This window comes from Mesoplodon bidens (assembly GCF_964165515.1).
Source record: "Mesoplodon bidens genome assembly, chromosome: 8".
Classification (NCBI taxonomy): Eukaryota; Metazoa; Chordata; class Mammalia; order Artiodactyla; family Ziphiidae; genus Mesoplodon; species Mesoplodon bidens.
Window position 1 is genome coordinate 111,385,523 of NC_138165.1, and position 27,763 is coordinate 111,413,285.

At 50.4% G+C, this 27,763-nt stretch overlaps 1 protein-coding gene across 16 annotated transcripts in view; it reads left to right on the plus strand.

Moving 5' to 3' along the window:
• Window positions 1-4,185: 4,185 nt before the first annotated feature.
• The window catches only part of TRAF3IP1 (TRAF3 interacting protein 1), a 75,950-nt gene continuing 52,372 nt past the window's right edge, over window positions 4,186-27,763 (plus strand). For 2 of the 16 annotated variants that reach the window (XR_014016555.1, XM_081243097.1), the window contains exons 1-13: window positions 4,187-4,459; window positions 7,612-7,680; window positions 8,109-8,270; window positions 10,056-10,199; window positions 10,302-10,709; window positions 13,588-13,659; window positions 14,726-14,801; window positions 17,962-18,063; window positions 19,770-19,865; window positions 23,032-23,124; window positions 24,675-24,776; window positions 26,827-26,910; window positions 27,298-27,318. Coding sequence is in view for 15 of the 16 variants with exons in the window: in XM_081243097.1 (XP_081099223.1) it covers window positions 4,337-4,459; window positions 7,612-7,680; window positions 8,109-8,270; window positions 10,056-10,199; window positions 10,302-10,709; window positions 13,588-13,659; window positions 14,726-14,801; window positions 17,962-18,063; window positions 19,770-19,865; window positions 23,032-23,124; window positions 24,675-24,776; window positions 26,827-26,910; window positions 27,298-27,318 (1,552 nt within the window). In the remaining variant the exon portion in view is untranslated. Of the gene's footprint in view, window positions 4,460-4,938; window positions 5,100-7,611; window positions 7,681-8,108; window positions 8,271-10,055; window positions 10,200-10,301; window positions 10,710-13,587; window positions 13,660-14,725; window positions 14,802-17,961; window positions 18,064-19,769; window positions 19,866-23,031; window positions 23,125-24,674; window positions 24,777-26,826; window positions 26,911-27,297; window positions 27,319-27,763 lie in introns of those variants that run through there. The other 14 variants (XM_081243110.1, XM_081243105.1, XM_081243108.1 and 11 more) reach the window with 14 other exon arrangements.

Consider the following 27,763-nt stretch of genomic DNA (forward strand, 5'->3'; position numbering starts at 1 on the left):
ATTGCACCTCCCCAGCCTCTGTGGGCCTTTGTCTCTAGGAATATTCGCCTCTCAGGCAAGAGAAGGTAGGGCCTGGAAGCCACCTTGCTTTGTGGACTTTCCCTCCTGGGGTGAGTCCTGGCCACAGTTACTTCATTCATTCATTCAGAAACTGCCAATTTCAAAAGCGTCTCCTGCCAGGTTTTTATGTTTCAAACACTTTCTTTGCTGTGATTTTCTCTAGTTATTCAATCAATTATCTTTTTTTATGAATGACGCTCTTTTATGTGCTCTGCCTTTTTCTCTAATCCTTTCATGACTCTGAGGAACTTAGGGGGATTCAGGGTACAGGCCCCCCACTCCCTGCAGCCAGCCCCCAGAACCGGAGGCCCCAAGCTGGCGCCCTCCTCCCGCCCCGACTCCTGAGGCCCTGGTGCCAGGTCTCTTTCCTGGAGTCAGGAATCCTTAGCTGCATCCACTAACCCTGCTTTCCCAGGCCCCAGAATGCCTGCCTACCTGCCTTCCAGGTGGGAGGTGAGGACTCACCTAGGGACAGTGTTAAGGACGTGACCTACAGGGACTCATGTCCACTCGACAGTCACCTCCGCCCAGACAGGCCCTCAGTGCAGGGTGGTGACCCTGCTCCCTTGTCCCAGATCTCAGATCTCACACCCTCTCTCACGGTCCCACAGAGAGGGGCCAGGCCTGTGCCCTCCGGCCTCCACAGGGCCTCCTCAGCCTAGAAGTCCTCCTGCTCTCCACAGCTGTGGGAGAAACACGATTCCTCCTCATGTGGCACTGGCTGGGGTCCTCGGTGGACCCTCGGGGCCAGAGGACTCTCCATAGCCATACGCCCTCCCCCACCGCTCACAGACAAGCCGGTTACTGGCCACAGCTGCCCTGGCTGCTCCGGGCCCAGAGGAGGATTCTGCCCGGCGTGAACTTTCTGGGAAGGAGGCTGGGGAGTCTCTGTTGAGAAGGCAGTGTACTTGGGGGTCAGAGGCCAAGGTCACTGACCTCCCTGAGTTCCCCCTCTGCCCCTGCTCAGGCCAACCCCAGCCAGTGTTCAAAGCTCACAGGTGGGGGCTCCTGACGGGAGACTCTGGGCTCCCAGCTTGGCCACGGAGGGCAAGTGGAGAAAGAGGTCTGGGTGGGACACTCCGGCTCTCAGACTCCACAGCATCTTCTGCATCTGCTGCAGCCCCGAGGGCCTGGCCGCCCTGTGCCAGTGAGTTCCCCTTCCTTCTCTCCCTAATGCCTGGAGGGCAGGAAGCTGGTGCATCCTCTGTCTAAGGGCTTAATCACCTCAGAGCTTTGGGCCAAGCTTCACGAACTAAGGGCCCAGCCATGAAGAAGTACGCAGTCACATTATGGCCCCCCTTTTCATAGACTTCCAGGGGGCCTGAGGTGGGGTCGGGTGGTGGACGGGAGTGAATACCATTCTCCATCGTGATGTGAAATACTAGTATCAGCGTGGGTGAGGATGCTCAGAAACGCTGAGGCAGTTGGGAAACTATCTTATGCTTCTTTATGGCGTTTGATGCACTGTTTAAGAATGAATGTTTGTTCTTGGGAAACAGGATACATGTGTGGTAAAGATAAGTGTGTGGACCGCAAGGAGAATAACAGGAATCTGAGAGCCCTGGAAGGAGCCTGGTTCACAGTGTCCACCATTGCCCAAGGGACCAAAGTGCCAAATGCCACAGGGGACTGTCCTACCAAGACCTTGGGTTGTGAGTCTGGACGGGAGAACCCAGAATCTGGGAAATGTACTGCTGGGAGAAAGGGAATGGATGGGAAGACAAAAGCTCCCATGGGTAGAGAGTGGGGTTTCCAGAAAGTCAGGAAGATTTGATAAGGTAGGGGTCAGAGGATGGAGGTGCTCTGGCCAAGGGGTGGACTTGGAAGTTGGGAAGCAGGGTTAATAGCCGAGGGCCACCCGGGAGGGAATCTCTCTGAGAACCCGATTCTCCGGGGGCTTTTCTTCCTCATGGACCATGGAATAGCTCCAGTGAGTGTTATCAAATACCTTCCCTCACAGGTTGTCACCTCTTAGGCTTCTCTCAACCTCTCAGTAAAGTCTCTTGCAGCCAGCCCACCTGCATGGTAAAGTGTGGAAAGAAATGAGGTCGACACTGCTGGAGGGAGATGAGCCCTGGCTGTTCACCTGGCCTCTGGCTAGATAACCAATGCTCACGTGGTCCTGGATGCAGTTAGCAGCAGAGAGAGCTATGGTCCTAGGAGCAGTGAACAACAGTGGATGTTGTGGAAGTTGCTCACTAGAAGGTCTGTAGTTCCACAGAAATCCCCAGCACCTAAACAATACTCAGCACACAGCAGTGATTCAATAAATGCCTGAATGATACTTTGTAGGCTACCTTCACCGAATATATATGAAGGTCCATGAAAATGAAAAGTGTACATGTACATGAAAAGTGCTTGAAATCAGTAATAACCAGAGAAATGCAAATTAAAACCATAATAAGATACTATTACATACCTATTAGAATGGCTAAAATTAAAAAGACTGACACATCAGGTGTTGCCAGGGGATATGGAGCAACTGGGAATCCCATACGTTGCTAGTGGGAATGAAAACTGATGCAGTCACTTTAAGAACAGTATGGTTGTATCTTGTAAAGTTAAGCATATTCTTACCATATAATCCAGCAATCCTATTTCTAGGTATTTATCCAAGAGAAATGAAAACTTATGTTCATACAAAGACTTGTATGTGAATGGTCTTAGTAGTGTTATTCATAAATAATAAGAAACTAAAAGCAACTCAAATATCCATCAACTGTTGAACAGATAACCAAATTATACTACGGAATACTACTCAGCTGCAAAAAGGAATGACATATGGATGAATCTCAAAACATTATAAAGGAAAGAATTAAACACAAAAGACTATGTACTGTATGATTCCATTTATATGGAACTCTAGGAAAGGCATGGTTATAATGACAGTTACAGTTGCCTGGGGCTGGGGTGGGGGAGGAGATGAACTGCAAATGAGCAGGAGAAAATGTTTTAGGGTACAGGAACTGTTCTGTGTCTTGATTGTGGTGATGGTAGCATAATTGTGTAAAATTACCAAAATGCATCAGGCTGTACACTTAAAATGGGTGAATTTTATTGAATGTCAATCATAATCAGGGGCTTCCCTGGTGGTCCAGGGGTAAAGAATCCGCCTTCCAATGCAGGGGACATGGGTGCAATCCTTGGTCGGGAACTAAGATCCCACATGCCGCGGGTCAACTAAGCCTGAGCGCCACTACCGAGCTCTCGCGCCTCAATTAGAGAGCCCGCGTGCTGCAAAGTACAGAGTCCCTGCGCTCTGGAGCCCAGGCCACAACTAGAGAAGAGAAAACCTGCACGCACGCCACAACTAGAGAGAAGCCCGCGCGCCGCAGAGCGCCACAACAATAGATCCCACATACCGCCAACGAAGATTCCGCGTGCTGAAACGAAGACCTGACGTAGCCAAATAAATAAATATTTTAAAAAGTCAAATATAAATTTTAAGTTAAAAAACTCCACATCCAGATACATCTCGAGCAAAGAACACATAAAGAATGGAGCGCATTGAAAATGGTAAAAATGAATGTAAATAAAAATTATAAAGGTATCCAACAGAAGAACTAAAAACAGACCACAAAGCTTCAAAATTGATAGAAGGATCTGCAGTGAGCCTGTGCGTGGCGGATGGGAGACAGATGGGACAGAACCACAGACACCTGCCAGAACAACAAGGGAGCGGCTTCATCCTGGTTACAAAGCCCCGAAGCATCGTTCAGTCCTCATCTCCCTGGGAGCTAGGGAGGCTGGCACATATTATCCCTGCTTTATAGGAACAGAAACATAGCCTCAGAGAAAAGGAGGTACTCTTCCAAGAAGCCATATTAAGTAACAACAGGATAAGGTATGTGTCCTTCGAGATAACTTAGTCCAGTCCCCCTGAAATGAATCTTGGAAGCTGTGCTGCTGCTATCCAGTCCTCGGAGGTCTCCTCTAACGCGGGGCGAACAGCTTTTTCCCGAGGCTGCTGAGCGGTGGAGGGGTTCGGCGCTGTCACCGGGCGGGGACCCTGAGGCAGCCCCACCGCAGACGCCGCCCGCGTGCGCGCGCAGCCGGACAGGGGGCGGGGTGCCGCCGCGGGTCCGTTGCTAAGGCCGCGCCGCCCTGGCGACCGAGGGCCGCGGCCCCGCGCACGCGCCTTGGCGGACTCCGGTGCACTGTGGGATGGAAACCCGAGCGGCGCGTCTAGGCCGGACCTGGCGGCTGCGGCGGGGCCGGCGGCGGCCGAGGAGCGGGGCTTAGTGTCGGCGACCGGCGAGACGCGGGCGGCGCCGCCATGAACGCGGCGGTGGTGAAGCGGACGCAGGAGGCTCTGGGGAAGGTGATTCGGAGGCCGCCTCTGACGGAGAAGCTGCTGAACAAGCCCCCGTTCCGCTACCTGCACGACATCATCACGGAGGTGAGCGCCGGGCTGGGGCGGGGGTCGGGGTGCCGGCCGGGGTTACTCGGGGTCGGGGCCGGGGTCCCTGCGCGCTTTCTGGATGCAGGCCGGGGGTCAGGGCCCTTGTGGAGGTCGGGGTGAGGGCCGGGATGCGGGTCGGGGGTCACTGCCGGGTTGTGGGTCGGGACCAGGGCTGGCGTCAGCGTCGGACCTCTCATCGCTGAGCTAGTCCCCTGCCCGAGGAGCCGGGCTTTGGCCGGATTCCGCGGCGCCTCTGCTCTCACCCCTGAGCTCCCGTTCGCGCCAACCCCCTGGGCCCCCTCTTCCAGGGAGACTCCCGGCCCCTTGGGGCGCATTCTTATTTCTTCCCATCCTACCCATGTATCTCTTAGAGCACATCTTCCACTCTACCTGGCAAAGCTGTTTCTGTGGGCTTTTTTTTTTTGCTGCAGTGTCTAGCATGTGGAGAGTGCTTACAAATCCCGGGAGAAAGAAATCAATTCTTTTTTTTTTTTTTTTAATAAACTCCCTCTCCTCAAGTTTCCCTCCACCTGTTCCACCGTGGTCACCACATACTGGATGCTTAATCAGTACCTGTAGGTGAATTGATTGAAGGTGGTTTTAGGGGGCGTGAAAAGAAGAAGCTATAAAAGAGCAGGTCAGTATTTGCTGATAAACGGCAGAGCATGTCTTGACATTGGTTGTCCGTAAACTTTTCCCCACTGGCTGGTGAATTCCTGAGTAACGCGGACGGTAGCTTGTGTGTTGGATATCCTGGGTACGGTACACAGAAGGTGCATGACAAATATTCATTGCTGAATGGAATCGGTCAAGGCTCCTGTAACTCAGGGTGGCAGCGCCCGTTTCCGTGGTGCACCTGAGTACAGTGCTGACCTTGGGAACTCGGGCATGCTCTTGGGGAGTTAGGAGTCAGCTCGAACTTGCAGGTGTCCAGGGGCTCAGGCTCCCACTCTTGCCCCATGTTTGTCCTTAAACTTCACTTCTCACTCTTTCCAGCAGGTGCGGCGTCTTACACAAACTTTGCTTGGCTTGTTTTTGCCATTTTAGCTTAGCTTACAATGTGTGCCTCTCTCTGTTAAAAACCCTCATCGTGCTTACAGCTCTCTTGAAACCCACCCACATCCCAAGGGTCTGCCTTGACTGGCCTCCCCCTCCTCCTAAGCTAATGCAGCACTTAGACCTGCCCTGGACAGTGTTTGGGGAAGGGACGTGGCTGCGTGGAGAGCCTGGTGGGAGCCGGGCCTTGAGCTGCATCACCCCCGCCCTGTGAAGTAGGCAGGTAGCGTCCTCTAACCCAGGAGGGGTCAAGTCACTTAGCCAGGAGGTGAGTGGCCAACTACAGCGGTTGCCGCCCAGCCTCACACTTTCATTTTCTGTGTTAGTCCCATCTCTTCACTGAAACAGAGCCAGGAAGGAGGCTGGGGGCCATACCTCGTCCTGTGGGTCTTGGTGTGGCCCTGGGCTCCTGGTGGCTGCTGTCTGTCCCCACCTCCTGGAAGGTCGGAAGGAGGAGGAAGTTTCGGGCAGGAATCGACTTGGTTGGCCAGGTAGCCAGGGTGTGGGGAAGGAGTTCCGTGTTCCCAATCGGGATCCACTGGTCTGCTTTTCTTCCTCAGGTTTTTCCTAATCTAAGGTCAAAATTAATTTCTCTACCCGTGTAAAGATAAATATGTTAATTGTCACCTACCCAATAAAGATGTTAGGACAATTGACATCTGGAAAGCATTTTCAGATAATCTGTGCAGATCCTTGTACGAAACTTCTTCACTGCCCCCGAGTATTGGATTCAAGTCTCCCTGTTAGTATTTTGGCTAAACCAACCCTGCCTCTTTCATAAATTGAAGCACTGATCCTGCGAAATTCACGTCTCTTCTTGGTTAAAATGGTTGCTCACAAGTTGTCAGCACACTGGAAAAAGCTCAAAAGGTTTTTCCTTCTGCGGATGCAGGAGTTCCAGGAATATTAAATGCAGGATACTCTTCATATTCCACCTGTCTTGTCAGGAAAAAAAACAGCACAGCTGTTAAGTAGTTTGAGGCATGAAAGCTAGCTTAATTAATAGCTAGCTAGTTGTAGCTTGGTCTCAGAGAAGGAGCCTAATATTAGTGTGGGACTGTCTTTTTTTTTCTTAAGGTAATAAATACTCTTTATGTCTGACCCAGGACACACACATATAGGCAATATTCATCCTTACTACATACAGTGCAGTCTGATATTTTCTTATCTGTTTTATTAAAAAAATGCTCACTGCCACCCATTACATTGACTTTATAGTGACCTGCCGCATTTTGAAAACTTCTGGTCTGAGAGAAGCCAGGGCCCTGGTGTGTCTGGAGGTGGGGAGGAACGGAAAACATCACCACCCCCAAAGCCTGACTGCGGGGTAACTGGGAGGTCCAGGTTGACTGAGGAGAGGAAGAGGTGGGGGGAGAACAAAAGTGATGTGGCACAGAGCGCCCCTCTGTCCCAGGAAGTGAGTGACACAGTGGTGAGGAGAAACCCAGGCTGGGAAGTTCCTCTTCCTTCCAGAATCCACGCTCTCCACTGCCCTGAGCCCTCCTCACAAGAGGCCGTTTCCTGTTTGTGCACCTCTCGGGGCCTCCTCATGGCAGTGAGGCTAAGTCCATACTCCTGATGGCTTCAAAGGCTATCTGGTCAGGCCCGTGCTGACTCCCTGGCCTCAGACTCCTCTTGTCAAACTTCTTCTGGCCCCTTGAACAGGACCTAGTTGGACCTTGTGGGACTGTTTCTTTTGCCTGGCATGTGCTTCCTCAATACCTGCTCCCCCAATTCTTCTCCCGTAAGCTGCTGGTCTTAGTTTAGATATGATTTGCTCTGGGAAGTGTTCCCTGACTCCCCGGGACCTCCTGCACTTGGACTAGGAGTGATCCTGTCCCCCCCTTATAGCCCCGCGGGTCCTTCGTGTTTACCTGTCGTCACAACCAGGCTGAGTTCTGTGAGGACCAGGCTGGCTTCCGCCTGGGACGAGGCCTTGCACATGGCAGATGCTCAGTGCTCATTGCGTCAGTGGATGAATGACATCCTGGGCGTAGACAGATCCAGGCGGCCCTTAGCGGGGGTAGTGGGCGAGGCCAGGGCATGGGCTGTCCTGTGGGGTGCTGACCATGGCCTCGCTTTATCTTTTGAAGGTGATCAGGATGACTGGTTTCATGAAGGGCCTCTACACAGACGCCGAGATGAAGTCCGATAACGTTAAGGTAGGTTTGAGGCGCTGTCCCTGCTCGCCTTCATGAACAGGCTTTCTGTGAGCGGTGCGCTGTGGTGGCCCCTCGCTCACGGCTGACCTGTGGCTGGCATGCGAGGCTGGTGGCTCTGGGAGTTGCCATGTGCCCTTCCTCACTTCATGGTCTTTGTGGCAGCTGCCTAGCACGCTCATGTTATCCTGGAGAAATGGAATGAGTGTTCCAAAGGTTCATGATGCTATAGCCCACCACCTACAACTAAAAGCTGTACCGAAGATTTTTTTGGTGGTTGTTGTTATAAAGAGTCAGGATTTCTAAATTTAACACACATCTAAAAATAGCTTTTTATCTAAATGGGAACTGTGCCTGTTGGACATACTGAAGATAATACAAGCTCTTTTTGAAGTATTTTAATATTTGTGTTTTAAATGGAAATCTTTCAGGATAAAGACGCCAAAATTAGCTTCCTTCAGAAGGCCATAGACGTGGTGGTCATGGTCTCCGGAGAGCCACTGTTGGCAAAACCGGCTCGGATCGTGGCTGGGCACGAGCCTGAAAGGACCAACGAGCTGCTCCAGAGAATCGGAAAGTGCTGTCTCAACAAGGTAGCGCCGCCCCCGAGCTGGAAGCTGCCAGCACGGGAGGGATGACCAGACGGGGAGGGCAGGCCACCCAACGGAGCCCGGGGTGTTTAAGGAGGGGGTTTTAACCCTGTGCTTGCAATCTGATCCCACCTCTCCTGGAGCCTCACAGTTGCAGAAGTAGTTTAGAGCTGTACACTGAAACAGATAAGGCAGTGCTACACACAGGGTCTCCGAGCTGTCAGAATCAAATAGGGACTCCGCAGGCACTTTGCTCATGGGCACGTGGCTGGGGGCTGCGTGCCCGGCCTGCTGAGCCCTGCATTCTTTCTCCTTTTGGGCCTCCTTTCAGGGCAGGTGACTGTTTCCAACCGGGTGGCCGGAGGAGCTGCTTTTCTTCGTCTTTGGGGCTTGTGGGATGTCCCTGTTCTCTGCCCGCCTTTCCAGCCTCTTGGGTCTGCTTACCTCCCTCTTTGCCTCCTCCCCGCCATCCCTCCCTCTCCTCTGGTGGGTGTTTGCAGAGCTGTGCTGCCTTCAAGGAGATCCCACTTCACTTGTGCAGGGACTGGATTTCCTGAGATCCTCACCATGGGCTAGAATCTTGGCTTCTCTGGCTTCACAGTCCAGCTGGGGCCATAAGAGCAGGTCATCCCCAGGGCCTGCCTTCTTTGTGGGATCTGAGTAGCCCCCAGGAGCAGAGTTGGACCTTTATCAAGGGCATGGCTAATAGAGCCCTTCATGGACCTGATGGGCTGGGGGCTAACCTTTCACGTTACCAAGGTGGGAAAGGTGGGTTTTAGCTCACACAGCAGCAGTGGGAGATGGGGAGTGGAATCAGACTGGCCCCCAGGGCCTCAGGATAGCCTCGCCCTGGTGTGCTGGGTCCAAGGCATGAAGATGCAGAGGCTGATCTTCCAGTGCACTGGCCTCTGTCCCCCGCCCCCACCCCCAGATCCTTCTCGTTGCTCATCTTTCCAAAAAGCAAATCTGACTAGCCTTCCTGCTGAATCCCTTGCCCCCAGCTCCGTGCACCGCTCACGAAGCCCCTCTCCTCTGGTCCGTTTCTCTCGTCTCTCGCCTTGTGCCTGCGCCCCTGAGGTCTCCTCCCCTGGTCCCACTCCCTCGCTTGTGCTGCTGGGCTGCTGGTTTCTCTGTGTGGAGCTGCTTCCCGGGAGCCGTGTGGGATTGGCTGCTCTTGCCAGAACCCCCGTCGTGTTCCCCCAGCGCACTGACTTTTGGTTGTTGTATTTGGCTGCCTTGCCGGTGTGCAGCGTGTCCTCGGCCTGGGGTCTAGTGCCTGGAGTGTAGCAGTCACTCAGCGCAGGCTTGTGGAAAGCGGGGGTGTGAGGGCTAGTGGGATTCCTGACCCGAGGTGTTCAGAGACTCTGGGGGGCGGTCAGGATTTTGGCGTTTGATGGGGCTCCAGTTAGATCATTCCTTAGGCCCTTTCAGTGCTGGGCCTCTGTGGCCCCGTGAGAAGTGAAGGGTGTCGTAGAGTCGCGTGGTCAGCTTTGGTGTCCTTGAACAGCACACACGTCCGAACTTGGCAGCTCGGGTAGAGGGGACCCAGGGTTCATTTAGCTTGAGTGGGCTGTGCTGTTACCGCAGGAGTGCCGGAGGGGACTGTTAGAGGAGGTGCTGTACGTTGTCTGTGGTAACGTTCATCTCCTTTTAATATTTTATCCTTTGAAATCCATTAGGAGACAAAGATTCCGTTTAATGAGCAATCTTTGAATGTTGACATTCATGTTTATTAAATGTACTAATTTCATTGCAACCTTGCATTTTATTTCCTCACGTTGGGACAAGCTCTCCAGCGACGATGCGGTGAAGAGAGTGTTAGCCGGAGAGAAGGCGGAAACAAAAGGAAGGTCCTCACTGACGTCGAAACCTCAAGAACTGGACAATAAGAACGCGAGGGAGGACGCGTCCAGGGTTTGTAAAGATAAAGAGGTGAATGCAGGTTACGTGCATCTGAAAATGAAATAATGAGGCTCTTTGTGGTTCAGGTAGACAGTTATAAGCGATATTGTCATCCAGCTTTTTTTTTTCTAGGATAGAAGAAACTCTGAAATAAACGAGAGAAATACAAGTGGAGGTCGAAAACAGAAAGAGGAATTAAAGGAAGAAAGCAAACCAAGAGAAAAGGAAAGGGACAAGGAAAAGGCCAAGGAGAATGACCGAGACAGACACAAAGATCCCGAGAGAGACAAGTACCACGAAGGGGAGAGAGAGCGGGCCAAGAACAGGGCCCGGCTGGAGAGGGACAGGGACAAGGACGCAGAGCGGGAGAGGGAGCGGAAGAATGAGGGTGGAAAGGAGAAGGAGAAGTGGAAAGACCGGGAGAGAGAGCGCGAGCGAGACAAGGGCCGGGAGCGGGAGCGGCAGAGGGCGCGGAACGGGGAGCACCCCAGGGACCCCGACAGGGAAGAGAGCCACGAGCGTGAGAAGCCGGGGAGAAAGGTAAGTCCTGTTGGAAGACCTCTGCCTTTAACTTAGAAAGGGTTCGTGTTGTTCTCCACAGTGACTTTGGTCTTGGTTGTAGTGTGATTGGGAAACTGGATTTCTTTATCACCAATTTAAAATTCTGACAGTCGTGGATTCCTAGGAGAACCTTAAAGTGATAGTGGTTTTTGCTTTTCCTGTCTGCTGTGTGTGTGTGCCTTTGGGCGTTCTCCTGGAGACTGGGGATCAGTGGGTCCCGTGGCTTTGTGAGCAGCGTTTCCAGGCAGCCTCAGTGTGTGGGGTCCCTGGGGTGTGGGCATGGCTGCATTTATTAAGGATTAGGGACACTTTATTTTTTTTACATCTTTATTAGAGTATAATTGCTTTACAATGGTGTGTTAGTTTCTGCTTTATAACAAAGTGAATCAGTTATACATATACATCTGTTCCCATATCTCTTCCCTCTTGCGTCTCCCTCCCTCCCACCCTCCCTATCCCACCCCTCTAGGTGGTCACAAAGCACCGAGCTGATCTCCCTGTGCTGTGCAGCTGCTTCCCACTAGCTATCTATTTTACGTTTGGTAGTGTATATATGTTCATGCCACTCTCTCGCTTTGTCACAGCTTATCCTTACCCTCCCCATATCCTCAAGTCCATGCTCTAGTAGGTCTGTGTCTTTATTCCCGTCTTACCCCTAGGTTCTTCATGACCTTTTTTTTCCCCCCTTAGATTCCATATATATGTGTCAGCATACGGTATTTGTCTTTCTCTTTCTGACTTACTTCACTCTGTATGACAGACTCTAGGTAGGATTAGGGATACTTTCTAAGTCTCTGAAGCATTAGCAGATGAGTAAAATTAGACCTCAGTTTACTGAATTCTTGTTTAATTAAATTTTCAGGTAAATTTAGGATTTTCCAGAAAATTCTTTTGGTTTCAGACACTGTTTTCTAGATGTGCAGGTTATTTCGGACCCGCTGTAGATAGGGTAAGTGTCCTGGCAGGGCTGGCATTGCAAATGCTGGTTGTTGCAGGGACATCATGTAACTGTAAAGTGTCCTGGGCAGGTCCTGGAAATCCTCTTGTCTCCAGCTGCTAGAAAGGAGGAAGCTGAGGTCTGGAAAAGTACAAGGTCTGCTGAGTGAGGCGGCCAGGTGGTGAGGGGCCAGCTTGCTCTTTCCTGCCGAGCCGGCCTCTGGTTTTGTGGCCTTACATCCCTGGCACCGGGAGGTGAGCGGGCCCCGTGGGACAGACTGCACGCCAGGCCTGGAAGCTGGTCTGCTCGGTGGTTCTGTTGGCTGTCAGTATGCTACCTGGGACCCTGGGGTCTCCCAGGGACACCCTGGAGTCATGTAACCCACCACGGCGTATGTATCATAAAAGCCTGGTTTCCCGTAGGAGTTTTAGAAATAACAAAGACCTTCCCCGTCTTTTGCTTCTTTTTAGAGGTCTAAGAAAAGTCTTTTTCACTGAGCCGGTTTTAGTGTGGTGCTCGAACATTCTAGTGCACTTTACCGTGCACGAGGCAGCCCCTGCCTGGGGCACCTTCTCAGCCCTCCAGGCCTTCAGACGCAGTGTCCCACCCGTGATGTTCACTGAGGTTGCTGGTGGTGTGACTGGTTTTCTAAGCAGAGAGACAGTTCCAAAGAGAACTTTTATAGGTGGATATATGGGACGTATTGGAGCCACGAGCGAGTGACGGTTTTGTTTAAGTGTGTGAGACCAGGGTGAACGGACTGCGTTCCTGCTCCCAGCTGGCCCTTGTTGGCCAAAGGCAGGTGTTCATAGACCTGTCGTGGCGATTTTGCTGGACTGGCCCTTCTGTGTCCGTCTGGGGCTCCTTTGTGGAACAGGGCTCTGGGGGCAGGCTGCTCTCTCCCCCAGGAGTGGTGGGACCCCCAGAGAGCTGGGCCTTGAGGCTTCCAGAAGGGCAGCTCCGGGGAAGAGGAGACTCAGCTCTCACCTGGGCCCTGCCGGGCAGTCTGCAGCCTCCGGTCGAATCCCATGACCTAGAAGAGACGATGATGAGACATTCTCAGCCTGTGAAACAGCAGGTGTGAAGGCACTCTGAGAAGTCACGGGTGTGTCCCTGTGTGGCGGTGGAGGATGAGTCTGAGGTCAGAGTGGCCACGTGTGGGTGCTGCCCTCCTCCCATGTCTGCAGGGAACTGAGCACTCTGGGCTGGGGGGACCCCAGGCACAGAGCCCAGCCCGCACAAGAAACTACTTCGGATACAGTCTGCTACTTTCATAATGAAGTCATGAGGACAGTTAATTGTTGAAGTATTCAACAGGCATCCATTGCTTTTTATGGAGGAAAATCTCAGTGATTGTATCTCTTCTACTTCTTATGTCGAGATGTGTCTTTCTGGGAGTTGGTTTAAGTGTGAGATTTTTTAAGGTGTTGATTTAACATGCTTACAGTTTTCACGTCATTTTTGTTTTGAGAGTGCTTTCCTGATGTGGCGTCTGAAGACTTTGCTCAAAAAGAGCCGCTTCACTGGGAGGTGAGAGTGGTTCCCTCACAGAAGATAGGAGTGGGTGACTCCCTCGTTTCCAGATTCCCTGTGTGTCCCTGGAACATCTCCGAGAAGTCTGGCCTGGCGTAGGGACCGTGTGGGCCTGGGAGACGCTGCTCCCTACGGTTCCCTGCGAGGCCCTGTCTCTGCTGCCCTTGGCCTCCTGGTCAGCCCCTAGTGGTCAGAGATCTTGGATGGTCCTTTGGAGGTCCAGACCACACAGCGACCGCAGGAGGGCAGGGCTGGGATGTGACATGGTGCTCCCGTGTGAAGGGTTATCTTGTTGTTGGTCAGTGTTAGAGAAAACATCTTGGCACGTTTTTAGATGTTACAGACTTGAGTAGTTCTAGAGTGTGAAAAAAAAATTTTTTTCTGTAGTCCTCAACCTCAGGAGAGATGTCTAAAAAGTCGTCAGATGGATCTTTCAAAGACTCCAAAGCTGAAACAGAGGTAAACTTGAAAAAATAATTTTGAGAGACATAAACCCGTAGCTGTGTTGAAATAGTAAGTGCTGTGTGTGGTCCTCCTCCAGTCCACGGAGGCACGGGGTGGGGCATGGTGGAGGCTCACACACAATAGGTCCATATTTATTTTGTTGTAAAAGTACCGCTTTAAATGGTTTACTGCCTGTAAAGTAGGTGGGGTGTGTTTATCGTCTGCTTCTCTGAGGTGGACTCTTGGGTCTCCTCGTACCTTTATGTGACAAGTATGATGTATGGTGTACAGAGGGGTAAGGCAGTCATTTGGGAGAGGATGGAGGTGGCACTTCAGAGGAGTCTGGGAGAGGATTAAGTCACGAGGCAGACAGGGACCAGAGGGCCGGCTGGAGGGACCCGTCCAAGCTCTGCCTGGCCCGGTGGGACCCTGCAGTGCATTTCCTGTGAGTGAGGTACAGGCCAGGCCGGGCTGTCTTGGGGACGTTAGACTCACCCCAACTTCATCGTCCAGTTTGCATTTCAGAAAGTGTATCCGGGCAGCCACAGACAAGATGGACAGGCGTGGAGTGGAGGCTGGGAGGCTAGTTAAGAGGCCCTCGTGGCAGGTTGAGGGAGGGGTCAGGCCAGGGAACTGAGCCAGCGGTGGGAGGGACAGGATGTGCTGTTTTCTCTGATTTACGCTCTGTTTAAACACATCGTGTACATTTTCACTCCCAGAGTTGTTCACAAATGCATTGAAGTAATTAAGCATATAGCGACAGAAGTCGAGTCCTCATAAACTCATCTGATGAGACAGTGATTCTCAAGGTATGGTCAGTGGACGGCTGACCTTTTTAGGGCTGTACCAAAAAGTGGAATTCTGCATTTAGAGTGAAAGAGCTTTCAGCTTCCTTGTAACTCACACTCTTAGGTCCTAAGTGCTTAGCTGCACCGACTTGGAGTCAGTTCCCCTTTGAATGCGTGCGGATGTCGTTGTGTTTCCTGTTTGTTCTTCCTGGAGCTTGAATAATGAATCTGCTCATGATGTTGCTCTGTGGTGCATCAATTAATTTTTGTTTTTTCATTCTCTTTTCTTTAAGACTGAGATTTCCACTAGAGCATCCAGGTCAGTGACAGCAAAGACATCAAAACGGCGATCCAAAAATTCAGAGGAAGGTACTGCAAAATTTATCATACAATGTAGCTGAAAGTACTAGATTCTTTTTTTAAAATTTATTTTATTTTTGGCTGTGTTGGGTCTTTGTTGCTGCACACAGGCTTTTCTCTGGTTGTGGCAAGCGAGGGCTACTCTTCTTTGTGGTATGCAGGCTTCTTGTTGCGCTGGCTTCTTTTGTTGTGGAGCATGGGCTCTAGGCACGCAGGCTTCAGTAGTTGTGGCGTGCAGGCTTAGCTGCTCCGCAGTATGTGGGATCCTCCTGGACCAGGGCTCGAACCCATGTCCCCTGCATTGGCAGGCGGATTCTTAACCACTGTGCCACCAGGGAAACCCAATACTAGATTCTTTGCTTTAGTCACAACATCTAGTAGGAAAAAGCTTCTGTGACTAGAAAGCAGATTTGCCTTTGGAAGGAATGAACAAAGACTCTGTGAAAATGATGAAGATATATGGCTTTCACACCCACATGCATGTGCATGCCCTTGCACACATGTGTGAGCTCACGACACCAGGGGCAGAGTACACCTGCGTGATCTGTGTTCCAATCTAAAAGGTGTGACTGAATGTTAATTTTCCAGAAATATTTATCAGTCATCCGTGTCTCACTGACTCTTCTGAATAGGTAAGCTAATTTAGTCCTGATGCAGGATGGACATCAAGAGCATCCTGCCCTTAGGTGATGTTTATGCATTTAAAACATAGCAGAAAATGTCACTGGCAGTCATGCTAAAAGCTGAAGCTGAAGCAAACGGGCCTGGCGTGGGTTTGCCCGAGGATATGTCTCCTTATGACAGACCAATAAGTAGGGAAATAATGTCAGTCCAATGCAGGGGAGTACAGTTGGAGGCCGGCAGTGTCGGAGGCTTTCCGTGGAAGCATGAAGTTGCTTTGAATGAGCAGTAGTAGTTCCTGAAAAGTCATCCTTTTCCTAAATTGTAAAACTTAAAGAAGTATGGCAAGAATGTAGTAGTTGGAATTTTTCACTGAGAAATTGAACTTAGGTGGTAAGTTCCACTCTTTGACATTGATAAATGCTTCAGTGAACTTCTTTGTGCCAGAAACTTTCTCTTCCTTTTGGGCGATGTCTGTGGGATAGGTTCCCAGGGTATAATTACTGGCCCAGAGGGCCATTATGGACATTCCGAGGTTTTAGCTACAGTGGACACTGTACACTCTACCCCACACCTTCTCTGGGGGTTTGTTTGAAAGGCTTGCTGATTTTGATAGATGGAAAACACTCAGAGTCTGAGTGTTCTTAATTTGCGTGAGCTCCCTGTATGTTAAGGACATCTGCCAATTTTTTTTTAAAGTATTTATTGTTTTATTTTTTATTGGGGTATAGTTGTTTTACAGTGTTGGGTTGGTTTCTACTGTACAGGGAAGTGGACTTCCCTGTGCTAACAGCAGGTTCTTATTAGGTATCTATTTTATACATATTAGTGTATGTATGTCAATCCCAATCTCCCAATTCATCCCACCGCCAACCCCTGCCGATTTTTAAATAAGTATTTGTTTCTTATACTTTTTTTCCATTTTTTTAAATTCTAATTTTGTTTGGTTTCTGACTTGCCTAGGTATTTAATTTTTATGCACTGGTAGCTACCAGTCTTTTTTCTGTAGTTTTTCCAGAGATTTGAGAGATGAAGGTTTGTGTTTTGTCATACGTTTTAGTATTTAATCTTTTTGGTTATCTCTTATTTTAATTCATGGTATAAAATGAGGCTCTGAATTTATTTTTTCATAATAACTCATCAGGTGTTCCAGGGTCACTTACTAAATAATTGTTCCCTTCCCTCCTGCTCTGTGATCTCCCCACATGCCTTTTGGAGTCTGGAGTCTGGTGTTTCTGTTTTTGTTTTTTCCCTACTGTTTTCTGTTTCACTACTAGTTCCCTATCATTTTTCTTTTCAAAGACGTTTTAAGCCCTTTTATTTGCTGTTCTTCCAGATGTATTTTGTAATCACTTCATGAGTCAAAGAATCCCACCTCCCACAAAACAGATGGATCAGGATGTAATCGGACTTGGGTGAAACTTAGGCTTTCATTATTCTGGGAAGATTGGATAACTCTACTTTCAAGTTAGACAGGGGTCTCCTCCTCTCCCGAGACATGTGTTGGGTGCTTGGGTGTGTCTGTCAGTCAGGGATTGCTCGATTGTTTGTTTTGTTTTCAGTTTTTTTGGAAATGGTATCTTTCTTCCCCTCATTAATTTTTAGTGATCATTGTTGGAATATAGAAGCTTTATTGATTTTTGTAAATGTATCTTAAATCTAGCTTGCATTGACTCTTAACCCATAATTGTTCCATTGATGTTTTGATTTTCTAAGCTGATGGTCGTATCATCTGCTTTTCTTTTTTAATAACTCAGGATGTTAGCATCTGAGTTAACCCGTAAGCTTGAACTGTAGGGTTCCTTTTATTTGATCTTTAAGAGATTTGGTTATCAGAGAGTTGCCAGCTTTATGACATTAAGGTTTACTGAGCTGTCGACAAATTGGTGAACTCTTTCTTCCCTGCCTCTGCCAGTCGGGCACTGACCTCACCCCGGGTCCTTGCCCAGCAAAGCTGGCACTGCGCCCTATCGTGCTGCCTCGCTTTAGCATTAGGGGAAGGGTCCAGCACCCAGGAGGTGTGCGAGACACAGGCCCTCTGTGTTCCCGCCGAGGAGAGAAGCCTTGCCTTTACTAGAGAGGGAGGGCATCACATTTGTTAGACGTACTTAGAATCTTAAGGCCATACTAGAATCTCTATAGGATCCAAAAAACATTCTGCATAAGAATATGATCATTTTTGCTTATTCTTTTTTTTTTTTTTTTTTTTCTTTTTGCGGTATGCGGGCCTCTCACTGTTGTGGCCTCTCCCATTGCAGAGCACAGGCTCCGGACGCGCAGGCTCAGCGGCCATGGCTCACGGGCCTAGTTGCTCCGCGGCATGTGGGATCTTCCGGGCCCGGGGCACGAACCCGCGTCCCCTGCATCGGCAGGCGGACTCCCAACCACTACGCCACCAGGGAAGCCCCCTGCTTCTTCTTAACTAGTGGAGTCTAGCAGAGCAAAGCACTTTGAGTTAGCGGGTGCGTTTTAATTTCATTTGTTCGATAATATGCAGCATCGCAAATTAAGTTTAAATACGTATTTTCATTGTGCAATTTCATGTTAGGAAGGAGGGATTCTAGAACCAGTGAAAATAGTCTCTCCCCTGAAAAAGAACGTAACTCTTCCTGCAGTAAAGCTAAGAAGGAACACACCGGGAAACAGCTCGGTAAGACTGAGTGAACCCCAGGGAGGCTGCGAGTGAGGGTTTGCGCCTCGAAACCTTTAGCTGCCTGATCCCTTGCTTCCGTTTGATCATTAAACAGATGGAGCCCTGTGGGTGGTACAGAGGAGATGCGCCCTGTTTGATTGACGCGGACCCGGGTGCTAGAGCCCCAAGTGTTCTCGGCCCCAAGTGGAGTAGGGGCAGGGGACCCGTGGGCCCCCTTGTCTGCGCCACGGGGCTGCCCCTGCCGTGCATGGATTCCTGACCGTGACCCCCGCACTGGCCGAACTCGTCCATGGGAGCCTTCCTTTCTTAATTCTGCAGATGTCTGTGGAGTACCTGCCCTCGTGGAGAGTATGATCTAGAAGGAGAAGACAGATAATAAAGAGAACTCAGGATGTATACATTCGTGTTAGTTAACCATGAGCCTTTTGAAGGGAGGTGAAGCCGAGAGAGGTGGAGGGGGGGCGTAGGCCGGGAGGGCCACTGAGGAGGGGCTGTCTGGACAGAGTCCACTAGCGTCACAGAGCACATGACCTGTCGGTGTCCAGGAACGGCCAGAGGCCCCGAGCTGGGGACAGGTCTGCCTGTTTGAGTGACTGGAAGCCGGGTGGTGAGACTGGAGCAGAGAGAGGGCAGGTGCCAGGAGAAGGGGCTCGTGAGCGGGCAGGCTGGGGGCATGGTGGAGTAGGTGGGAGCGAGGTCCCTGGGGTGCCCAGCAGGACAGAGACAGGCTCTGGCTTAGGTTTGAGAAGCGCCCCCGTTAAAACTGCAGGGGGTAGGGCTTCCCTGGTGGCGCAGTGGTTGAGAATCTGCCTGCCAATGCAGGGGACAAGGGTTCGTGCCCCGGTCCGGGAAGATCCCACATGCCGCAGAGCGGCTGGGCCCGTGAGCCATGGCCGCTGAGCCTGCGCGTCCGGAGCCTGTGCTTCGCAACGGGAGAGGCCACAACAGTGAGAGGCCCGCGTACCGAAAAAAAAAAAAAAAAACTGCAGGGGTGGGAATGAAGGCCGGAGAGCAGTTAGGTGGTGCTGTGGCGTCCAGGTGAGAGGCCGTGAGGTCTGGGACTCAAGGTCACTGCTGCGGAGATCGGGGTGGGGCGGGGGAGCGGGGTAGGCCGCTCTCACGGAAGGGACGACAGCGCGCCTGTTAGAGAGGAACCACAGGTGGGATCGGTCGGGGGTGTCCGGCACCGCTGTGGTGTCATTTATTGAAGTAGGGAAGGCTTTGGGAGAAGCTGGTTGGCGGATCGGTTCTAGAGGCGCTAAGTTCAAGATGCCTGTGAAACAAGCAGGTGGAGGCATTGGGACAGCGGGCGGGTGTGTGGGCCTGGGGGTCAGGGGCAGAGCTGGAGAAGCTGACGTTCAAATGAAGAACTTGGGGGTTCCCAGATTAGCGCGCGGGCCTTCACGCAGTAATGGCCTCCGGGGAGCGTGGAGCCCAGGATTCGAGGGTCGGAGAGGAGGAGAGGGCTCTGGCAGAGGAGACAGAGGCCAGCAAGTTGGGGGGGTTGGAGAGCCAGCGCCCTGAAAGCCAGGGGCTTATCCAGCGCTTCCGAGACGGCTCCCGTGGAGGCTGAGCGCTAACCGCTGAGTTGATGGGACAGTTAGTTGGTGACCTTGGCATAAAGCCTTGTAAATCCCAACCAAAGCAACCAAACGCAAAAACCTTTGCAATAGTTTAATCTGTTGTTCACTATTTTATGTCAGGAAGAAAGGAGGATGATGTTTCAGCTAAAAGTTTAGACCCCATAGTGTCTGGATTAAATAATGAACCAGATCAGGAAACTACAACTTCAGAAATGGGTAAGAAAAATTTAGTCTTTAGTTTAAATTCCTCACCACCTTGGTCTGAAATGTCTACGTCTCAGTGCGGTTGTCATTATTCTTTATTTTTCTAACCACTTTAATGTTCATCAGGTTAATTTTTCCCACAGTGTACTGAAGAACAGAAATGACTTCATAGTCTGTTTGCTTTAATTTGCTAAGTTTTTTGATAAAGAAGATTAACTCAGCTTTAAGTTAACCTTTACATGCTTTATTATGTGTAACATCTTTGCATCTAAGTCAGAATGCTTTCTTCATCTTACTCCTGGAATTTTAAAAAGGGTTGTGGATAGTTAGAGAAATTATCTTTCAGTTCTCCAGCGTGCTCTGCTGTGTTCTGTTAAGAAAATGCTCCACGAGAACTATTTTAAAGTGCTTGCTCGGAACACCCAGGGAAGGTGTCCCTGTGGCACACCTTTTACATTCGAGGCTGGCAGTGTGACGTGTGTGCACATCCTCACCCTGCTGATACTGGGTGATTAGATGTACGGATTTGGAATTTCAGTGGGATGATCCAAGATTGTAACTGTATGTGGTCTTCTGTGATGTTTAACTAAATTCTTCAAAAATATGGCAATTCTTGAGTGACATTTGAGGGGGAAAATAGTGTAAATCTTGCCCCCAGGGAAAGATAAAATTTTTCTAGGCTGAACTTGCCCCGGATCTGTCTGGTTGTTTAACATTCTGTAACTGTAGCTAGAATAACCATAAGCCCATCTTTCTGCACTTGCGTTCTCCCTTTACTGGCTTTTGCTTTTCTAAGAGGGGCGTGTTTGCAAGCCGACTGCTCCATCGCTGGTTCAGCAGTGATGGTCTGTGGTTATTCTCTTCCAAGTAGGTCAGCTCTGTGTGGTTTATCTGCGTCCTGAGCAGTGTGGGAGGACCGAACGACCTAAACTGGGACAGAATGAGTTCTTACGGATGAAAGTGCTTTTCTCGGTGGCCACGCCTGTAGCAATTCAGCTGCATCTTGTGATGGTTTATTTCATTTCTGCAGGAGCTTTTCTCAGCCACAGGCGGGTCCTGTGGGGGGCAGCACAGGGCAGTCCCGGTGCTGTAGGAGAGGGGAGTGGGCGGGGCGAAGCTTGAGTGAGGGCTTGCCCTGCACAGGCCCTGGGCGGCCCACGTGGGCACACCTCTCATCCAAACCCAAACCTGCGTACCTGCTGGCCTGGAACGAGCCGCACAGGTGTGCCCTCTGAGCCAGTGTCTCCTCGTGGGTACACGGGTGTGAGAAGACCTGCCTTGAGGGTAAATGAGATGATGATGGTGAAGTGGCTGGCTTGTCACAGACGTGTCGTGCGCCATTGCTTTAGTACCCGTCACTTTATATATAAAGTTTACCGAGAGCCCCAAGTCAGGGTGAGTCAGCGCTGTTCTGAGATGGTATGCTGGATTTAAAATAAATTGAGGGCAGTTCTTTAGACATATGTTAGACTTTATGGATCTTTATAGATCTTTATCTGCATGTGTGAAAATAATAAAAGCTCAGTGTTTAAGAAGCACAGAACATTGCAGCAGGCGATTCTCAGCTGAGTGCTTTGCGGAGATTAGAAGCAAGCCTGGTGCCACCTGGTGGCCGCGAGCAGAGTCCTGTGCGCTCCCCGTCCCTGGGTGGCCCTCGTGAGCCCCCCTCCCCACACACCCTTCCTCCCTTGAGTCCTGTCACTGCACACACCCCGGGTCCCTGTCATCACAGATGTCGTCCTGCACTGGCAGTCATTTTACTTCCGGAATTCAGGGTTTGCCAGCAGTTGTTAGGGTTCCTTAAGTTCCCAGATTGATTATGGCTTCCAGATCCAGGCCACTGGGTCTGTCCTCCCAGTCCCCTTCCTGTCCTGGCCAGCGCTTCAAACCAACGCCTGGCCGGGTCATGCTGACTGCTCCAGGGCCTGGCCGGCCTGTGTTACTGTTGGGGTGTCCCGGGAGAATGGCTGGGCTTGGTGGTTCTCATTTGCCTTTGCAGGTGGATTGAAGAATTCAACAAGGAATTTATCCATTTCTTTCTCAAAACATGAACGTCTTCTTTCCCTGCTCACATCGTCATGCAGGCTGTCTGAGGAGACTCGCTCCTTCTACAGCTGTTTGATCGTCTTATGTTTTCCCGGAACCTTATGCCATCCATGTCTTCATTTTGCTTGGGTTTGCTCATTTCATTTTGTTTGATTGTTTAGACGTTTCATTATGAAAAATACATAGAAAGAATAGAATGATTCGCACCCACGTACCTCATGTAGATTCAGTAGTCCTAACATTCTGACATATTTGCTTCATCTATAGTGACATAGTTTTATGAAATATTTCAGAGTATTAAAAAATATTTTAATACTTTATCTCTAAATAACTCCATTTATATACTTCAGCATGCACCTCAAAAAAAAAAAAAATGTTCCTACATAGCCGTAAAATTATTGTTGCACCCAACAGACTTGTCATTCCCCAAGAGCATCTAAAACCCAGTCTGCACTTATTGTCTCAACAATGTTATTTTTTAAAAATCAGGATCCAGAACACACTGTATGTTTTTTTTTTTTTTTTTTTTTTGCTGTACGTGGGCCTCTCACCGTTGTGGCCTCTCCCGTTGCGGAGCACAGGCTCCGGACGCGCAGGCTCAACGGCCATGGCTCACGGGCCCAACCGCTCCGCGGCATGTGGGATCCTCCCAGACCGGGGCACGAACCCGTGTCCCCTGCATCGGCAGGCGGACCCTCAACCACTGCGCCACCAGGGAAGCCCTATGTTTTTTATTATTCTTTTTGTCTCTTTAACCTCTTTGAATGTGGAACAGCCCCCCTTACCCCACCTTTCGTTCCAGAACATTGACTTTCTGGAGAGGTGAGGTTGCTTGTCCTGTACAGCGTTCCCTCCTCTGTGTTTGTCTGATTGCTTCCTTGTGGTGTCATTTAACTTATGGCACCCCCCCCCCCGCCCCCTGGTATTTCTGTTAGATCTAAAGGCCTGATCAGATTTTGGTTGAAGAGATTGCTTCTCCCTCACCCCTACGTAGGTGATGCTGTGTCCTTTACCTTATGTCCTGTCAGGATGCACTTAGTGTCTCTGCATCCCATGATATGATGCTAAGGCTGGTCACTGGGCCAGGCAGATCCGCCCGTTTTAAGCCCTGGTTATTTGCATTTACCCTCAGATGTAGTCAGCACCTCCGTGCAGCTGAACTTTGCACAGAGGCCTGGCAGAACGGCAAGCTGCTTGTGCAGTGCTGTGGGTTCTGCGCTGCTTGGTGAGTTTCAGGGAGAGTGACTGGCGCAGACACCGTGGCCCCAGCCGGTGCCCCCAGCTTTGCGCAGGTGATCTTATTGGGGCGAGAACCCCCTCAGGGCGCGGCGCTCCGCCCACGTCCTTACCTGCGGGGCTCAGTAATTGCCGATAACTCAGACAGCAGATCGTGCTAATGCACTGATTTTTTTTTCCCAATTCATAGTAATTTTAATTTCTTATGGGTGCGTTATTTTTTTAAAGGCAAGCTGGTTAACCTGCCCTCTGATTAAGAATCGATTGTAGTATTATTAGTGAATGATAGTCTGTTTTTATGTTCTTTCTGTTTGTGTGAATTTGGGGTTTAGTAAACCTTACTTAAGAATACCACTGGAAACGTTAAAACAACCATCATAGGCCTCTCAAAAAAGTAAAGAAAGAAAGAGCTTTGAGGAGATAAAATTGTGCAGAGTGTCACTGGTCTCCTCAAGCTATGGACAGAAGTAATGCATTTGTAATTTACTTACTGTGCTGGTGGGTTTTGTACAATATAGAAAATATTTGATACTTTCAAATAACATATGACAACTTAAAGTTATTGAGGTGTTTTCTTCTAAAATTGATAATCTACAGCTGCCTAGCTTATACTTATTTTTAGATTTGTTTGTTTTAGAACTTAATGGTATTTCTTGTTGGTCCTATGAAATATCATAAATAATTAACTGTAGACATGAATCAGACTGTTTAAGTCAGCATCGTTTTTGCAGATCAAAAAAAAATTTCCTCAGAAAATTATATGTTGTCTATTTTATGTAGTTGCACTAATTCTGCACTAATTCATAAACTAATTTATGTTTAATTCTGACATAAACTATTTCTTTGAGTACTTTTAAGAAATTGTAAGATCGTGTTTCAGGAAAGGGAACATTTTCCTAATTTTATTTGTGTCTCCTGATCCATTTTAGAGAGTGTGTGTGAGGGTCCGTTAGTAACGGGTCAGGTTTCCTCCCTGGGTCCTGCCACAATTCAAAATCTGTTCCCCCAGCACCCATCCTTTTCTTTTTACTAGGAAAAAATGTTTTATTTCTCAGGTATTTGGTGTTTTTTTTCTATTTTTATAAACATTCGCATATGAGTCTGTAATCAGGAGGCAAGTATATGGGAGCTTTTGACACGTCAGGGGCTGCGCACGAGGCCAGAAATATTTTTCCTTTTCCTCCTGCTTTCCTGAAGTTGCAACCTATTTGCAGCTTGTGACTCCCAGGCCTGGCTGTCGTGGGGAAATGAGGGGAGACTGGTAGTGTCCGGTGGTTCTGGAAATGGGGGGCCAGGGTGCTTTGGCTGTGGGAGCCCAGGCCTCTGCCTGGGCCACGTGGGCAGGGTCTGCTCACGTCTGGGTGTCCCTTCGCGCTCTCCTGATCCCAGAGCCAGGCCCGGGAGGAGTGTTCTAGGTGCGTTTTCTAGAAGTTGCCCTGGGTCATCCTTGGGAAGCTTGCGGTGGGGGAAGCATAGATAAGTAAGGTGCCGCTGATGACCAGTTCCGTCTTAATAACCCATTTAACTGTCTTACATCAGGAACAAAGGAAGCTAATACTAACTCAGCTAGTGTTTCAGATGCTAATTCATCTAGTCTGCAGCGAGAAAGTGCTGAGCCAGAACCAGCAGTAAAGCAGAAAGGTGAGAAGGGGGCCCCTTGTCAACCACTCCTGTCCCGTGAGGGAGACCCAGCACCCCAGATGTGGCGCTGCTTGTGTGGACGCCTCTCAGCCCAAGGCCATGGCTGCAACCACAGGTTCCCTGAGTCTTTGACACCCCCAGAGAGTCCAGTCCCTCGTTCTCCACACCATCAGGACTGAACGTGGCAGAAACTAGAAAGCGTCTTCTAGTCACTGCCTGATGGCAGCAGACTCTCCTGTGTCCCCAGTGTTCCTTCTGAGATACTGTGGGAAAGCCCGGGGTGTCGGGATGACAGGAACAAGCCTCAGTTGCTGCTGGGGGTCCCAGAGGCCGAGCTGCATCCCCCAGGTTTCAGGTCCAAAGAGGACTTTTAAGCAGCTCAGAGCGCTGTCACGACTGTGACTTTTCTGTCTGTGATGTTCTCTGAGTGTCTTAAGTCCTACCTCGGTGGGGTTCTGCTTTTGGCATAATTTTTCTCAGCAGTAAAAAAAAAAAAAAAAAAGTCGTGGTAAAGTCCACGTTCAGCATTTGCTTTTTAAGGCCCTGGAGCTCCTTCGAGCATGGAAGGGTGCACGTGCCCCCTGGCACGTGAGTTGTGCGTGCCCCACTGCTGGGCCTGGTGCAGGGTGTTGGGACCGGGACAGCAGGGGCACGGCCAGGTGAAGGCCGACGTTTGTCAGTTTGTTCCAGTAGAAAATGTTGGTTGAAGGCCTACTGTGTGCTAGGCCCTAAGGCAGTGAGTGCATGAGTGGGCAGAAGCCAGTAGGTGCCCTAAGGGGTGCTGGGGGTGGTCTGGGGGGAGGGACTCTGCACTCTCTGGGGGAGGGTCAGGGAGAGCCTTTGGGCAGGGGCAGCGGTGAGAGCAGGGAGCTTTGCAGCAGGAAGCCGATGGCATTTTTACGATGCGTGGCTGGCTGAGCCCTAGTCAGATGGCCTCTATGTGGGCAGCGCAGCGCGCGGTCCAAGGCGAGAGCGGCCTGGGCTGTGGAGTGGCGGGGAGGGGGGAGCGGCAGAGTCTCGCAGCGCACAGACACCTGAGGGCAGGCTCCCGAGCTCAGAGGGGGGCGCGGCCGGCTGTGAGGGTGCGCTCACCTAGGACGAGGGACTAGGGGGACAACGCCTGCACGTGGGGGCCGCCTCGGCCTGGGATCTGGGGAGGAGGTGGAGCCGCAGAGGACCTGGGCATCCGCGAGGACGGGGCGCCCAGGGGCCGGGCCGATCTGTGGGCGGGGCTGCCGCGTGCCCTCACCACCTGGGCATCAGCTCGTGACTCAGCCACCTTTCCGGGACCCACGGCCTGTCCCCAGCGACGCCGAGGGCATGGGCTTTGAAGAGAGTCTGAGGGTATGACGTCGGGGCCCCGGGGGCCCCGGGGGCCCAGCGGCTCTCACGCTGGTCTCTTTCCCGCGCACCAGGCAACAGGGTAGCGAGGAGGGCGGCTGCGGCCGCTGCGCGTCTTGCCGGGCAGCCCCCGTCACCCCGTCTTCCAGAGGCTCTGTCTGGAGCCACGCTCCCCAGGCCTGTCCTCGCCTTGTCCCTCTGTGGGGCGGGACCTCCGGGAGTCTCTGTGTCTCACGCAGATGGGGTCCTGGAGGGCTCCCGGGTCCCCCCGATGCCCTAAGCGGGGGCCCCCCCACCCCTAAAGCCGCCCTCTTTGGGGCAGTGTTTCTGTGGCTCTGACCACGGCGTCCACAGGCCACTCAAAGCGCTCGAGGTCCCCCCGCCGGTGCACAGCTCCAGGGTCTGAGGGGCGCTTGTCTGTCGCGTCTGTGTGTCCTGGGGGTAAGCTGGGCCCATCCCCGGGGGGCGTCTGTCCAGGCCCTCACCTGAATCCAGGGAGTTTTGGGTCTTCTGCACACGCATTTATGCATTTTAGGAGTGTAACACAGAGACCTTCCTGGGTCCACCCACCCCTGCAATGCTTCATTCGTTGACTGTGGCTGCGTCGGTCACGTTTGTCCCCATAAAGCGGCACTTGAAGAGAAAGGGTCCTGGGGGAAGAGTGCCAAGGCAGGCCCGTGTGGGGCAGAGACACTTTCTCCTTATTTAGGAGCCGATGGAGAAACACTCGCTGCTGAGTTATGCAAGATGGACTCTTGTTTGCTTCCATCCAGAGCCTTGAAACTGCCCCCAGGTGTGTTCGCCAGTTCACCGCTGGCTCGTCCCCGACACATGGAGTCCGTCCATCCGTGGCTTCGAGGCTCTGTCACCATCTCCCTCTTCTGTTTCTTTCATTCATCTCTTTGATGGATACACTTTCTTCTCATCGCTGCTTCCTGTTTCCATGTAATAACATGTTCTGATTCATAGTTTTGTTTGTTCTTTGTCTTTCTCTCTTTGAAAAGAAAGCAGTGGCAGTAGGAATCTAGAGAAAAGGCTCTGAGGACATGACCATGTTTCCCCAGTAGACTTCCAGAATTAGTAATTATGTATTTCTCTCCAATCCTGTTCTGCTCATTTAATATACTGAGGTCTCCTAACACAGAAGTTGATTTTCTGATGCACTTTTTTTTTTTTTTAGGTGATTCTCCTAGTGATGCAGGTAAGGAATCGCCTTAAGTAAATCTGTTTGGTGTAAATTGTGTACGTGTGTATAGTTATTAACATGTACTCTCAGATTTATGTTTTACAAATTAGTGAAAGTAACTTAAGGAAACATAACTACACCAAGTTAAGATTTAATTTTCATATTTTATGAAAATATGTTTCAAAAGAATACATTTCAGAATTTCTTCCTGAGTGTAAACTGTATTTCCAATAATCAAATTCTGATTTTACTCTTTTCTAATGTATAAAGTCCTTTTACTTTAAATAGTAAATTTAATTGTGTTAATATTATAGTTTGGGTTTAGTATTTACTGATTAAATATTTATCACAATGAACAAAACTTTATTCAGATTATAAAAATAATATGGTACAGAGCCAAAGTAAAAAACCTTAAAAATGCAGAAAAATATGAAGAAGAAAATGAAAAGCACTGGCAATC